Source organism: Bubalus bubalis, chromosome 14 (assembly GCF_019923935.1).
Source record: "Bubalus bubalis isolate 160015118507 breed Murrah chromosome 14, NDDB_SH_1, whole genome shotgun sequence".
NCBI lineage: Eukaryota > Metazoa > Chordata > Mammalia > Artiodactyla > Bovidae > Bubalus > Bubalus bubalis.
The window spans coordinates 51123486-51139783 of record NC_059170.1 but is presented as its reverse complement, the minus strand read 5'-3'; the positions used below and the strand labels follow the sequence as shown (position 1 = coordinate 51139783).

At 39.5% G+C, this 16298-nt stretch overlaps 1 protein-coding gene across 10 annotated transcripts in view; it reads left to right on the top strand.

Moving 5' to 3' along the window:
* Window positions 1-16298, top strand: part of CACNB2 (calcium voltage-gated channel auxiliary subunit beta 2) — a 431110-nt gene that overhangs the window by 138486 nt on the left and 276326 nt on the right. Inside the window, exon 1 of one of the 10 annotated variants that reach the window (XM_006075936.4) lies at window positions 2801-4483. The exons of the other annotated variants lie outside the window; for them this stretch is intronic. Coding sequence (XP_006075998.1) covers window positions 4436-4483 — 48 coding nt within the window. The 5' untranslated portion in view covers window positions 2801-4435. Of the gene's footprint in view, window positions 1-2800; window positions 4484-16298 lie in introns of those variants that run through there. 10 annotated transcript variants of the gene reach the window in all.

Here is a 16298-nt window from a genome sequence, read left to right as displayed (position 1 = left end):
AGAATCACGAATATAGACAACAGACTGGTGGTTGCCAAGGAAGAGAGGGTTACGGGAGGGGTGGACTGGGATGTTGGGGTTAGCAGATGTAAGCTTTTGTATGTAGGATGGATAAACAACAAGGTCTGACTGCATAGCACAGGAACTCTATTCAATATCCTATGATAAAACCTGTTCAAAATCCTATGAAAATAATATTTAAAAAATGCATGTGTGTATGTATATATATATATATATATGAATCACTTTGCTGTACATTAGAAATTAGCACAACACTGTAAATGAACTATAAGTGTTAGTCACTCACTTGTGTCCACCTCTTTGTGACCTCGTGAACTGTAGCCCACCAGGCTCCTCTGTCCATGGAATTCTCCAGGCAAGAATACTGGAGTGGATTGCCATTCCCTTCTCCAGGGGATCTTCCCAACCCAGGAATCGAACCTGGGTCACCTGTATTGCAGGCTGATTTTTTACCATCTGAGCCACCAGGGAAGTCCAAGAATACTCGAGTGGGTTGCCATGCCCTTCTCTAAAGGGACCTTCCCAACCCAGGGATCGAACCCAGGTCTCCTGCATTGAAGGTGGATTCTTTACCATCTGAGCCACCAGGGAAGCTAAATGAACTATACTTCAATTTTAAAATTTGTTAAAAAGGTAATAATGGAATGATAAAAACAAACGGAAGAGTCCAAATGTAAGCGGCATAGGGCTGGTTTGCCAGCTGCACTGCACTAGGGGCTTTCTGTCTTGTTGCTCTTTTCTTCTAAACATGAAGTATCCTTTAATGTAGGCAGATGTCCCAGCTCCCAGCAGTTTACCTCCATTCAAGACAGCAAGAAAGGGAGAATGAGAAAAGGGAAGACATTAAGTTTCGGCACATGTTATTTCCGCTCCTACCCCACTGAACACAAGCTGGTTACCTGGTCAGCCGTACCAAACTGTGAAAACAATTTCTCTGGCATAGCCCAGGAGCCTCAGGTCCATTTCTATTGCCCAGGATGAAGTAAAGAATTCATGATGAGTGGACTCCAAATATCCATCATACCTAATATGTCTGTGTTACCACACTAAGTGTTAGGGATGGAATGGGCTCACATAAGGAGTGAGCTTAGGAGAGAGAACCCAGTACAGTTGGAGAGATTTGGGGTAAATCTCTGTTGTCTGAATGTATCATAAATATTGAATCTGTATACATTCTTCTTTACATCCTATACAAACAAGATTTATTCTGTATATATTCTGTACATAATCTGTGGTTTTGCATTTTCTGCTCCCTTGCCTGAATTCTTTCAGCCCCCATTTTCCACTGGATGCAGTTTTACCCACTCTGCAAAGAGTAGCCCAGTGGGACTTCCCCGGATGCCCAGAGGTTATGACTTCACCCTCCAATGCAGGGGGTGCAGGTTCAATCCCTGGTTGGGGAGCTAAGATTCCATGTGTCTCCTGGCCATAAAACCAAAACATAAAATAGAAGCAATACTGTAAAAGTTCAATAAAGACTTAAAAAAATGGTACACATCCCAAAATAATCTTAAAAAAGAAAAAAAGAATACCCCACCTTTGCTAATAAGTCTTCAGTGTTCCTTCCAGGGATAAGTAAGGGTTGTGTTGTTGGTATTCCCATAGCACTCAGATGCTGTGTTCTCTTTTCCTGTCTTTGTTATCAATGGACAGTATTTTGTTTATTTTCTATCTGTGGCACCTAGGACTGCTGCTGCCACTAAGTCGCTTCAGTCGTGTCCGACTCTGTGCGACCCCATAGACAGCAGCCCACCAGGATCCCCTGTCCCTGGGATTCTCCAGGCAAGAACACTGGAGTGGGTTGCCATTTCCTCCTCCAATGCATGAAAGTGAAAAGTGAAAGTGAAATCGCTCAGTCGTGTCTGACCCTTAGCATGGACTGCAGCCTACCAGGCTCCTCCATCCATGGGATTTTCCAGGCAAGAGTACTGGAGTGGGGTGCCGTTGCCTTCTCCGGGCACCTAGGACAGTGCCAAGCAAGTATTAGTAGAGGTGCTCTATCAATGTTTCCCAACTCAGATTAGGGTTTGGCCTCCTCTTGTGGATTCTAGAATGGCAAAATGAGTGGTACCTCTAATGAACTGTGGATCTCTCTCATATTGTGTATAATAATATCATAGTGGATAGGAAGTAAAGTGAATGCCAAATTAGATTCATGGAAGAGATCAAGTTTCCAGTGTTTTCCTCTCATTCTAACTTTGAATTTGTTTTTTATTTTTATTCATTTATTCTAGTAAATGTGTACTGGTTGAGGATGATACAGGGTCCTTAGAAAAAGCTGAAATTCAAATGATACATTCTCTTATATTACTTAGTATTTTTCTTACTAAAGTTGATTTCAAAAACTAGAGTGATATCCTACCTTCTGTAAATCTGTCTTATGTGTTCCAGAAAATGTTGCTTTTTTTTTTCTAGGACTTACTTCAAAATGCAATGTGCAACATGAATCAAAAATTTTATTTTACTTTGGGCTCCTGATATATTCACAAAAGGAACTTCATTGTCTGTAGTCCATCCATGATTCCCTTTTGAATCTTCAGCTATATGGAGGATTAATCAGTATAGGATAAAACCACAGAATTTTTGCAAACTTTTTCAATTGTATAAATTACTAGCTATTTAAAATATGATTGCTTATGCTACTTATAAACAAGAGGCTTCCCTAGTGGCTCAGATGGTAAAGCGTCTGCCTGCAATGCGGGAGACCTGGGTTTGATCCCTGGGTTGGGAAGATCCCCTGGAGAAGGAAATGGCAACCCACTCCAGTACCCTTGCCTGGAAAATTCCATAGATAGAGGAGCTTGGTAGGCTACAGTCCATGGGGTCACAAACAGTTGGACAGGACTGAGCAGCTTCACTTTCATTTTCATTTATAAACAAAACACTTGACCATTTGGAGCCTCAGGTCTTCATTAGTCAAATAAAAACATTGAACTAAGGCAGGTTTTTTCAACTTAAGGGTACAAATAATAATATAGAGTTGTTACTTTATATCCTCATCATCATCATTATAGCATAGATTACAAATAATAATAGAGTTGTTACTTTAAGTCATAGGTTTTCAGGAAAGAACAATAAAATGTTGAGAATTAATAGGCTTGCACATTCCATCTGCCTGAAGAGCTTAATGGTGAGGGATCTTAATTTGTGACATGAAATAGTTAAAATATCTTCTCAAGTGGCAACAGTATATGAAGTGACATGGGTGTGGGAGTGAATGTGGATCGATAGCTGTGGCTACATGAATTATTGCTTATCAGAATGGTTGATATTATATAAATTAATAGTTTAATCCCCAAATGCCATAATCATTCCTCTTTTCAGGTGTGACGTGTACAAGGACTCTTAGAAAGAATGTTGCGATTGACTCCTTGTCTGCAAACTGTGTCTTTAGAAAAAAGATGTAAATTACAGTTTAGGAGGAATATTCATTTGTGAGATCACGGGCTTGGAAGGCAGGCTTATTGGGTTTCTCGTATCTAAATCACAGGTGATATATTAGCTAATTAATTAATTAGCTCTGACTCAGATCAGTTTTGCTTACCAGAGTTACATTTATTTAATGGGCTTTCATGTAGAAAATGAGCATTTTGACAGTGAGGAAAAAAAAAGCACAAAAATCTGTGTAGCTATAGTGGTTGACTGTGTTGGGTCCTGAAGTCACTCCTTCCTACGGTTAATGTGAAGCACGTACTGCAAGACGAAGCATCTGACAATTTGGAGGGTGGTTGTGTAGTCCTGGGAATCCGGAGTGAATTAAAGTCTAGACTCTGTAATTTTTCAGGGGAAAGGGAGGAGGGAGAAGTCGCAGATCAGATATGCCCAAAGTGATACAGAGGCAACATTGAAGCAGGGATGCTGCTGCCAATCTGTGCGTGGGGAGGAAGGCAATCATGGCAGAGCAGCCGCGGGAGCAGCCGCGTTCTCCAAGGCAGTCACATAAACACCATCAGGAGTAGGCCTCCTCTTGCAAAAAAGCAGGAGCCTGCAGGCTCGTGAGATGCAAAGGTTCTCTGCTGTTTGAAAAGCTCCCCAGTTGAGAATGGCTACTGTCAAAACGTTGCCAAGAAACTCTGATGATCCGGACAGTCACAAGTGTAAGTTAGCAAGAGTCATTTCAGGAAAATAAATGATACTTTGGGTAGATTTCTGGTCAGTTTCTTCCCTGAAGAAGAAGAGATCGGATTCCCCGAAAAAAGAAAAAAAAATTAGGGAAAAACAAAGTTTGGGCATGCTTGCAGAAACAGTGGTGTCTTTAGAAACTACCTAGGAGGCAGAAGCTAAGTGTTGATTTGCCCATGCTTCTTACCTGGGAGTGGAAGGTGGGGAGAAATGGACAGTGGCTCTGATGAGAAGAGGAGGCACAGTGCAGCTCGGTGAAACCACACGCTGACTGCGTTCTGCACGGCTCTTCATGCAGTGCTGTGGGCTGGTGCATCGGAGGCGAGCACGGGTGTCCTATGTAAGTTTCTATTGCTGTAAATTGCAGCTAGGGGCTGAAAATACTATCCGTGTCTGTCTGGTGCATGTTGCCTCTTTCAGATGTTTTTAATCCCTGTGCTGAGGATCAGCCAGAGAATCAATCATTTGTACAATGAGTTTTCCAGCCACCTGAGGTCTATGAGATTCTGAGATTTTTTCCGGAGATTTTTTTTTTTTTTTAATGTATCTTTCATGCCGGGTTACTTTGATAAGGTCAGAAATAGCTTGCACTGGGATTGCTTGGGAAGTGTATTTTCTCAGAGGTCTGTATCAGTTCAAACCAGTTGATATTCTCTTTTACGTAGAGTAGTGCTGTTTTCATCTTTGAATGATGGCATGAAAAAAAATCTTTTTAGGGAGAGATACCACGGAGTTTGTCAAATTAAAGATAGCCACAGAAGCTCCTTTTAAATCCTGTTTTGAACAGCTTTAGAAAAAGAGTAGATGATAATTATTTGATGCATGACACAGCTGTTGCAGTTACGCCAGCATTTACAGCAGCTTTATCATTCTGTGACTCTTTCACTGAAATAGCCCTTATTTCATGGACCTGCTGTGTTTTGCAAAATGGCTGTCTGAGTATTAAATTCTACAAGGCAGGCTTACACAAACACTGAAGTATCACTACTTAAAATGATTGGATGCTAATTGAAAGATGCAGTGCAGTATGCTAGCCGACAAGCTCAGAGGAAGTGCTGGCTTTATTTCCAGCCTCCTTTTGCATTGCATGTGGCTACTTGATTTTCGGGGAGTGATGTGAAAGGCAACAAGAGGTTTATGCAGGCTGGACAAACTGCGGTGCTAACACTGATCTGAGATTCCTGGCTGCAAAACAAATAGGAAATCGACAAAGAGCTCATCAATACTTAAGGGCAGAGTGTAAAGAAATCTGTGACCTTGGAAAATTGGCCACTATGAGAGATATATGTGACACGTCCAGGACAAACAAGGTCAAAATCTGATATGATCAACCTAATAAAGTTATTAGAGACCAGGGCTGTGAAAGGGATAGTTGTATTCCTATCAGATCTTAAGGAGAATATTCAATTTTATTCAATAGTAAAAGCTTACAAAGTCTCTTTAACTTAAAGGTTTTTGTACCGGTTATCATTCAGGGTCATTTGTCATTTGCACTCAACAGTTGACATGTAAGGAATAAATGTAGTAGGTGCCAGCAAAGATTTTTAAAGACGACATCTGCAGGAATGATTTTTTCCAACAGCAAGATTAATTGCTTTTAAATAGGATTTGGAAATAAGTATTAGAAAGTTTTTAAGGTATAAAATTATCCACATAAAGAAAATCTTGAAATTAAAGATAGAAATCATTTGAAATTTAAAATCCGTATTTTTATAGACTCATGAAGATTGACAATTCCTTAGTTTCATGTATTTCTGTTTGTTCTTATATAATGAATGAGAAGAAATCTGTGAATATGTAGCCTTCTCACTAGAGGAATTCTGAAAGAATCTGAAAGCCTCAAACAAAATAGTCATTTTTTTTACCCAGCTTATTTTTGTCCTTTTTCTGACATCATGTAAATAAATAGAAGAGACGGCATAAACCGTATCTTCTGGGGTCTTTACTGAAAGGTTAGAGATTTGGTTCATCTGCTAATTTTCAAACTTTTTTTACCCTATATTTTGGTGAAGGAGCCACAAAATATACAGCACAAATATACCTTGAAGATTAAAGAAATTCATATACCTTGGTCACTAGAAACAAGTTTTCCTTTATTTTAGACCATTTCTCTCTTGGGAACTATAACCTGTAACCCACTTGCTGCTATTCTAGCCTCTTTTCTCTGGCAGTTTAATGTATGGATTGCCGTTTTCTTTATAGATAGTCAACCCAGCGCTGTAGTATGTTAAAACTGAAACATTTCATTTTCCTTGGAGGAAAAGGACTCTTCATGTATGTACTGACCATGAGAATTCTCACTTGCCTGCCAAGCAGACAACGTGTGCTTGGCAAGGGAAGCTGCTCATTGAATAAACAGGTGGGCAGCAGGGCGAAGGACACACAAACCCATGGGCAGCAGGAGTGATGAGGCCTCGTCCACTAAGTGGACTGTCCTGGTGGCCTTTCGCTAATATATTATCAATTTAGTGGGATGATGACTTAGACCATGCCAGTATTAAATTCCAACTGAAGCTTTGGCATTAAGTATGTGTATATATGTAAAAATACATATATTAGGTATAATGGATAATTCAGTCATTTGTATAATTCGGTTATTAGTACAATGTGTTTGTATGTGTATCTCAATCCTCCACTACTTCTTATACCTTATTTTAGTATGACAGTTTTCTCAGGGACTCCTCCTAGTCTCACATCATCTCAGAAAGAATATGAAAGTTCCATGGGTTTTGAATAAAGTTACATACATTTGCTATAGTCCTTTGTTTCTAGGTTTTTCCCTTCCACAGCTGTCACCTTTATTAGAAGCCCTCTCCTAACTTGTGTAATGTTGTTTTCATATTCAAAAATTGTCCAGTGACTGCCCTGTAGTCTGTGGCCCCTCTCCTTCTCTGTAATACTTGATGCATAAGCCTCTTTTTGACATTATTGAGTATTTGAACTCATGATAAAGTCTTCAAGATTTTATTTATACCGAACAATCATTCTTTTAGATCCCAGCTCCATAGCTCAGACATAATCCCTACTTTTATCTTAGCTGTCCTTCTATTGTTACTTTATTAAATGACAACAAAATCTGTCAGCTGAATAAATACTCTTAAACATAAAAAGATATAGAAGCCTCGTAAGTTGAGTGTGCATTTCGTACCACACTTCTAAAATATGGATATTTGCATGCTTTGGGGGAGCAGAGATTGACACTGACTCTTTTGGGGTAGACTCTATGGAAGTGTAGCTTCCATGCAGAAAAGTGCAGAAATCTGGTGAAAGTTCCCCAAGTGAACAACTTTGTGTAAAAACAGCAAAATCAAGAATCCAAGTACTGTCAGAACCCTTATCCAATCCCCCCCTCGCCAGTCAGCTCCCCGTTCCTCCACAGTACCCTCTAATCTGGCTTCCAGCATCATGGAAGCTGTTTTCCTGTTTCCAGATTTTATATAAATGGACTTATTTCATCTCTACTCTTGTTTGGTTTGGTTAATGTCATTCATCCTTCTCTTGGGAGATTAACCCATATGGTTGCACATAGTTACCTCTGTTTCCTGCTACTCCTGCTGGCTGTATAGTATTCCATTGTGTGACTAGACCATAATATAATGACCCATAACTGCTGTTGAGAGGCTTTCAGGTATTTTCCAGTTTGGGGCTATTGTAAATACTGCTGTTATAAATATTTGTGACATATTCTTTTATTGATGCTTACATATGCACTTCTGTCAAGTATAAATCTAGGAATAAAATTGCCAAGTCATAGGGCATATACATATATTCAGCTTAAGTCAGTACTGGGGAAGAGCTTTCCAAAGTGGTTGAAACAATTTACACTCTTAGCACCAGTGTCTCACCCAAACCTGAAGTTGTCTTTTAGTCAACAAGTGCCCCCATACATGGCTTGACTTGGTATTTCTCTGATGACTATTGAAATCAAGCACCTTCTTGTATATTTATTGACCAGGGGAATAGCTTCTTTTGTAAAGTACCTGTTTGAATCTCTTGATTCTTTTTCTATTAGGTTCTCTGTCTTTTGAGGCTTGTTTGTTTGAAAAAGAACTGACAAAAGGAAAAGGAACTGATGGTTAGCATAATACAATGACTAGTGACAACGTGGTAGATTCAGACAGAATTAAACTGTGGAATCAAATCGACCTGGGTTTGATTATTAATGTCATCGTTTATTTACTATGTAATAGTGGGGAGGGTTTTTTTTCCTTTCTTTCTGAGTTTTAGCTTTCTCATCTGTCTATTTGGGAAAATAGGGCAAGCTTGAAGGTTTTTTTTCATTTTACAGTTAAAGTGAAATGTTGTTTGTCAGCTCCTCAGTTGTCTGCTCCACAGTTGTTTTTCAGACTCTGCAAGCCACAGTGAAATGAGATCATGAGTTAGAGGGACTATAGGAAGAGAGCAGGAGGGGATGGTAGGGAGGAAAAATGGCAGATAATTGCTCATTTTAAAATTGAAGTGCAGTTGATTTACAATATTATGTTAGTTTCAGGCATACAACATAGTGATTCAGTATTTTTATAGATTATACTTCATTGATTTATTATAAAGTATGGTCTGTATCCCCTGTGCTGTATAATATATCCTTGTAGCTTATTTATACGTAGTCATTTGTACCTCCCTAATCCCTACTCTTATTTCCCCTCCCCACTTCCCTCTCCCCAATGGTAGCCACTAGTTTGTTCTCATACCTGTAAGTTCCTTTCTGCTTTGTTATATTCACTTATTTCATTTTTTTAGATTCCATATATATGTAATAACATATAGTCTTTGTCTTTCTCTGTCTGACATTTCACTGAGCATAACACCTTCCAAGTTCATCCGCATTGTTGCAAATGACAAAACTTCATGTCTTAGTAATATTCCACTGTGTGTGTGTGCATCTTCTTTATCTAACAAAATACTTGGAGCCCTATCATTTCATTTGATGTTAAAACAAGCTTTAAGAGTACAAAAAAAAAAAAAAAAAGGCAAGTGATAACACCATTTTATAGATGGGAAAACTTCCAATGAGAGAAGAAACTGTATTGCCACAGGCCCTGGAGTCTGATAGGGGCCAAGCTGAGATTCAAACTGAAGTTTATTTTTCTTCCATGTACCACATTTTGGGCATCTCGTTTGGAGTGTGGTTGTAACTTAAACATAATGGGATTATAATTATATTTAATTAACACTAAATTTTATAGTGCTTTTGAGTATAAAACCCAGTTATCACTGAACTTGAGAAGTACCAAAGTTCAAGGAATAAAGATTTCTGCTTAGCAGAATTGTAGGTAATTTATTTTTTAATAGAGGTTTTCTCACAATTCATACTTTTTCCAAATTATCCTAATTGTCTTATTAGGGAAAATAAATTTAAGCTAAAAACTTATTATATATGTTCTGGAAATGTGTTTTTATGGCAGAAAGACTTTTTAAAGAGTTTCAAGAGGCATCAGTTTTTTCCCCGACAGATAAAGGAATAAAGTTCATATGCACAGAAGTTTTAATAGAGATGTATATATCTACATCAGTTCAGTTCAGTTCAGTTGCTCAGTCGTGTCCGACTCTGCGACCCCATGAATCACAGCATGCCAGGCCTCCCTGTCCATCACCAACTCCCGGAGTTCACCCAGACTCATGTCCATTGAGTCAGTGATGCCATCTACATACATATATATTATATGCATATTTGTATATTGTATATCTTAAATAATGTAGTCCTTTTCCAGCTATTTTTTAAGATGTTCTTGAAGGGTACTTCTTGACTTTTAAGACCTTTAAAAGTCAAATTTATGCATATTTTGCCTGACCTACTCTTAAAGGTATTTTCTCAAGATTTCTCAAGATTTGGGACTACATGTGTTTTTAATAGTTTTTAATTTGGGCCATATTAAAATCCTTAATTCGATCCCTCAAATTTGTCAAGTGCCGTTAATCCTAAAAATATTTTTAATTCATGCTCATTTTTCTGGAATGTGAAAATAGTCTTAAGATGATGGATGCTTATATCAGAGCAGTAGACCTCAGCTTCAGAAATGACAACCATGAGTATTTAAAATATTTCACAGTTAAAATGCTACTTGACGACTTCAGTTTTTCAGAGCTTTAAATTTTGCTTTAATTATAAGCTTCGGTACATGGGGACATTTTATTAATAGAAAATGAGAAAGATGAGCAGGCCTATAAATGTTAAGGAGTACAGAGAGGGGAGATGAAATTAAGTTAGCAGTTTGCAACCTCTGGGCGTGTACTGAAAATAAGCTTGTTGATGAATTTTCAGAGACGTGGGATCCTCTAAGTTGCTTTCGAGTCTTCTCAGCTCATCTCGTTATCACTCACTGCTTTTCTTCCCACTGGAGAGGCAGTTTTGATTGTGAACTTATTTTTAGGAAGATAACATTTAAATTTTTTCAGTTATTTTGAGGTATATATTTGACAAATAAAACTATGAGATATTTTAAAGGGTACCTTGTGATGATTTGATAAATGAATAAATCATGAAAGGATTCCACCCATCTAGTTAATGAACACATCATCCATCACATATTTATCTTTATTCTTTCTTTCTTTTTGATGGGAATATTCAAGTTCCACTCCTTTGGCAGATTTCAATTCTACAAGACAAGTGTTATCAACTCAAGACACTATGTCATTTATTAGATCCACAGACTTTATTCATCTCAGATCTGAAAATTTGTACCTTTTTACCAATCTTTCCATATTTCCCCCAACCTCCAGACCCTGGCAACCACTTTACTATTTCTCTGTTCCTATGAGTTTTTTACTTCTTTTTTCAACTCCACAAGTAAGTGATACCTTGTAGTATTTGTTCTCTGACTTATTTCAGTTAACATAATGCCCTCAAGATCCAACTATGTTGTCACAAATGACAAGATTTCCTTCTTTTTCATGGCTGAATAATACTTTATTGTGTGAATGTTTGTATGTGAAGTGAAAGTCACTCAGTCTTGTCTGACTCTTTGCAACCCCATGAACTATACATTCCATGGAATTCTCCAGGCCAGAATACTGGAGTGGGTAGCCTTTCCCTTCTCCAAGGATCTTCCCAACCCAGGAATCAAACTGGGGTCTCCTGCATTGCAGGCGGATTCTTTACCAACTGAGCCATCAGGGAAGCCCCGTGTGTATGTATACCAATTCTTAATTATCCAGTGGTGGGTGTGTGTAGACACACACACACTCACATACACATACACATATATCAGTTCAGTTCAGTTGCTCAGTCATGTCTGACTCTTTTGAGACCCCATGGACTGCAGCATGCCAGGCTTCCCTGTCCATCACCAACTCCCGGAGCTTACTCAAACTCATGTCCATTGAGTCGGTGATGCCATCCAACCATCTCATCCTCTGTCGTCCCCTTCTTCTCCTGCCCCCAGTCCCTCCTAGCATCAGAGTCTTTTCCAGTGAGTCAACTCTTCCAGTGAGGTGGCCAAAGTATTGGAGTTTCAGTTTTAGCATCAGTCCTTCCAAAGAACACCCAGGACTGATTTTCTTGAGGATGGACTGGTTGGATCTCCTTGCAGTCCAAGGGACTCTCAAGAGTCTTCTCCAACACCACAGTTGAAAAGCATCAATTCTTCGGTGCTCAGCTTTCTTTATAATCCAACTATCATATCTGTACATGACTACTGGAAAATATAGTATCTTTGACTAGATGGACCACATACATATACATATATATATACACACACACACACACACACATATATATATATATATTTCCCACATCTTGATCTATTCATCCATTGATGGACACTTAGGCTGTTTCCTGTCTTTCCTACTGTGAATAATGCAGTAAACATGGGAGCAGGAAGATGTGCTTTAACATATGTGTGAAAGACTGGAGCATGGGCACAGAGTCTGTACATTGTAGGCCTTTGGGCAAGTCACTCCATCACCCTGTGCCTCTATTTCCCTTTCTGTTAATAAGGAATAACTGCAGAACCTTACCCATAAGTTGACTGTAAACATTACATGAGTTAGACAATAAAAATACTTGGCACGGAATAAGTGCTTAATTGTAAACTGTTTTAGTTATTGTCATGCCCCCTCCCCCTGCATCTGAGCACTACTTCTCCTGGGGTAAGAAAGTTGTGGAGAAAGAGCCATCACTTTTGGAAGGATGAGTTCATTGTTTTAAAGAAGCCTCTGTAAAGTTTATCTAATGACCAGGAGCTGTGGTCATCATCATCCACCCATTCATTCATGAAGCAATTATTCAGTGCCTGCTCTTTGCTGAGGACTATCCTGAAAGCTCAAAATACAAGAGAGGAATTGAACCCCTAATCCCATACTTCAGGAAGGCCTAGCCTAATGCTGGAGTTAAAGGAGTTTATGAGAACACTACAGATGTGTTTGACCTAACAAGAATATCCAACAGTAGGAAAACAAATGACTTACCATGTGTACAGGAATAATACCAGCATTAAAGAGAAAGTTGGATCTGTATAGACCAATAGAGAAGGAGGTCTACATTCTGAGAATATGTTACGTACAAATTAAGTTGCAGAGCATTGTACATAGTATAATCATGTGCTGTATACATGTGTTTATGTCTATATGGGAATTTCAGTTTATGTCTTTATAAGTATTTGTGTTTATGTCTATCTGAGCACTGAAGAATTGATACTTTCAAATTGTGGTGCTGGAGAAGATTCTTGAGAGTCCCTTGGACTGCAAGGAGATCAAACCACTCAATCCTAAAGGAAATCAACCCTGAATATTCATTGAAAGGACTGATGCTGAAGCTGAAGCTCCAATACTTTGGCCACCTGATGTGAAGAGCCAACTCATTGGAAAAGACCCTAATGCTGGGAAAGATTGAAGGCAACAGGAGAAGAGGGTGGCAGAGGATGAAATGGTTAGATAGCATCTTTGACTCAATGGACATGAGTTTGAACAAACTCTGGGAGATAGTGGAGGACAGAGGAGCCTGGCATGCTGCAGTCCTTGGCATTGCAAAGAGCTGGACATGACTTAGCAACTGAACAACAACAACTATATGGGTTTTTGTTTCTGTTTGTATGGTATTTGTGTTTATGTCTGTATGGGCATTTGTGTTTACGTTTATATCAGTGTTTGTGTTTATGTCTATTTGGGTGTTTGTATTTATGTCTATTTGAGCATTACTTTACTAGCGTGTGAGATGAGTGCAATTGTGCGGTAGTTTGAGCATTCTTTGGCATTGCCTTTCTTTGGGATTGGGATGAAAACTGACCTTTTCCAGTCCTGTGGCCACTGCTGAGTTTTCCAAATTTGCTGGCATATTGAGTGCAGCACTTTCACAGCATCATCTTTCAGGATTTGGAATAGCTCAACTGGAATTCCATCACCTCCACTAGCTTTGTTCGTAGTGATGCTTTCTAAGGCCCACTTGACTTCACATTCCAGGATGTCTGGCTCTAGGTCAGTGATCACACCATCGTGATTATCTGGGTCGTGAAGATCTTTTTTGTACAGTTCTTCTGTGTATTCTTGCCATCTCTTCTTAATATCTTCTGCTTCTTTTAGGTCCATACCATTTCTGTCCTTTATCGAGCCCATCTTTGCATGAAATGTTCCTTTGGTATCTCTGATTTTCTTGAAGAGATCCCTAGTCTTTCCCATTCTGTTGTTTTCCTCTGTTTCTTTGCATTGATCGCTGAAGAAGGCTTTCTTATCTCTCCTTGCTATTCTTTGGAACTCTGCATTCAGATGTTTATATCTTTCCTTTTCTCCTTTGCTTTTCACTTCTCTTCTTTTCACAGCTATCTGTAAGGCCTCCCCAGACAGCCATTTTGCTTTTTTGCATTTCTTTTCCATGGGGATGGTCTTGATCCCTGTCTCCTGTACAGTGTCACAAACCTCATTCCATAGTCCTTTGGGCACTCTATCTATCAGATCTAGGCCTTTAAATCTATTTCTCACTTCCACTGTATAATCATAAGGGATTTGATTTAGGTCATACCTGAATGGTCTAGTGGTTTTCCCTACTTTCTTCAATTTAAGTCTGCATTTGGCAATAAGGAGTTCATGATCTGAGCCACAGTCAGCTCCTGGTCTTGTTTTTGCTGACTGTATAGAGCTTCTCCATCTTTGGCTGCAAAGAATATAATCAATCTGATTTCGGTGTTGACCATCTGGTGATGTCCATGTATAGAGTCTTCTCTTGTGTTGTTGGAAGAGGGTGTTTGTTATGACCAGTGCATTTTCTTGGCAAAACTCTATTAGTCTTTGCTCTGCTTCATTCCGTATTCTAAGGCCAAATTTGCCTGTTAGTCCAGATGTTTCTTGACTTCCTACTTTTGCATTCCAGTCCCCTATAATGAAGAGGATATCTTTTTTGGGTATTAGTTCTAAAAGGTCTTGTAGGTCTTCATAGAACTGTTCAACTTCAGCTTTTTCAGCATTACTGGTTGGGGCATAGACTTGGATTACTGTGATATTGAATGGTTTGCCTTGGAAATGAACAGAGATCATTCTGTCGTTTTTGAGATTGCATCCAAGTACTGCATTTCGGACTCTTTTGTTGACCATCATGGCCACTCCATTTCTTCTGAGGGATTCCTGCCCACAGTAGTAGATATAATGGTCATCTGAGTTAAATTCACCCATTCCAGACCATTTCAGTTCGCTGATTCCTAGAATGTCGACATTCACTCATGCCATCTCTTGTTTGACCACTTCCAATTTGCCTTGATTCATGGACCTGACATTCCAGGTTCCTATGCAATATTGCTCTTTACAGCATTGGACCTTGCTTCTATCACCAGTCACATCCACAGCTGGGTATTCTTTTTGTTTTGGCTCCATCCCTTCATTCTTTCTGGAGTTATTTCTCCACTGATCTCCAGTAACATATTGGGCACCTACTGACCTGGGGAGTTCCTCTTTCAGTATCCTATCATTTTGCCTTTTCATACTGTTCATGGGGTTCTCAAGGCAAGAATCCTGAAGTGGTTTGCCATTCCCTTCTCCAGTGGGCCACATTCTGTCAGATCTCTCCACCATGACCCGCCCGTCTTGGGTTGCCCCACGGGCACGGCTTAGTTTCATTGAATTAGACGAGGCTGTGGTCCTAGTGTGATTAGATTGACTAGTTTTCTGTGAGTATGGTTTCAGTGTGTTTCCCCTCTGATGCCCTCTTGCAACACCTACCATCTTATTTGGGTTTCTCTTACCTTGGGCGTGGGGTATCTCTTCACGGCTGCTCCAGCAGAGCGCAGCCATTGCTCCTTACCTTGGACGAGGGTAATTCTCCAAGCCAGGCTTCAGCAATATGTGAACCGTGAACTTCCTGATGTTCAAGCTGGTTTTATAAAAGGCACAGGAACCAGAGATCAAATTTCCAACATCCGCTGGATCATGGAAAAAGCAAGAGAGTTCCAGAAAAGCATCTATTTCTGCTTTATTGACTATGCCAAAGCCTTTGACTGTGTGGATCACAATCAACTGTGGAAAATTCTGAAAGAGATGGGAATACCAGACCACCTGATCTGCCTCTTGAGAAATTTGTATGCAGGTCAGGAAGCAACAGTTAGAACTGGACATGGAACAACAGACTGGTTCCAAATAGGAAAAGGAGTTCGTCAAGGCTGTATATAGTCACCCTGTTTATTTAACTTATATGCAGAGTACATCATGAGAAACGCTGGGCTGGAAGAAACACAAGCTGGAATCAAGATTGCCGGGAGAAATATCAATCACCTCAGATATGCAGATGACACCACCCTTATGGCAGAAAGTGAAGAGGAACTCAAAAGCCTCTTGATGAAAGTGAAAGAGGAGAGTGAAAAAGTTGGCTTAAAGCTCAACATTCAGAAAACGAAGATCATGGCATCTGGTCCCATCACTTCATGGGAAATAGATGGGGAAACAGTGGAAACAGTGTCAGACTTTTTTTTCTGGGCTCCAAAATCACTACAGATGGTGACTGCGGCCATGAAATTAAAAGATGCTTACTCCTTGGAAGGAAAGTTATGACCAACCTAGATAGCATGTTCAAAAGCAGAGACATTACTTTGCCAACAAAGGTCCGTCTAGTCAAGGCTATGGTTTTTCCTGTGGTCATGTATGGATGTGAGAGTTGGACTGTGAAGAAGGCTGAGTGCCGAAGAATTGATGCTTTTGAACTGTGGTGTTGGAGAAGACTCTTGAGAGTCCCTTGGACT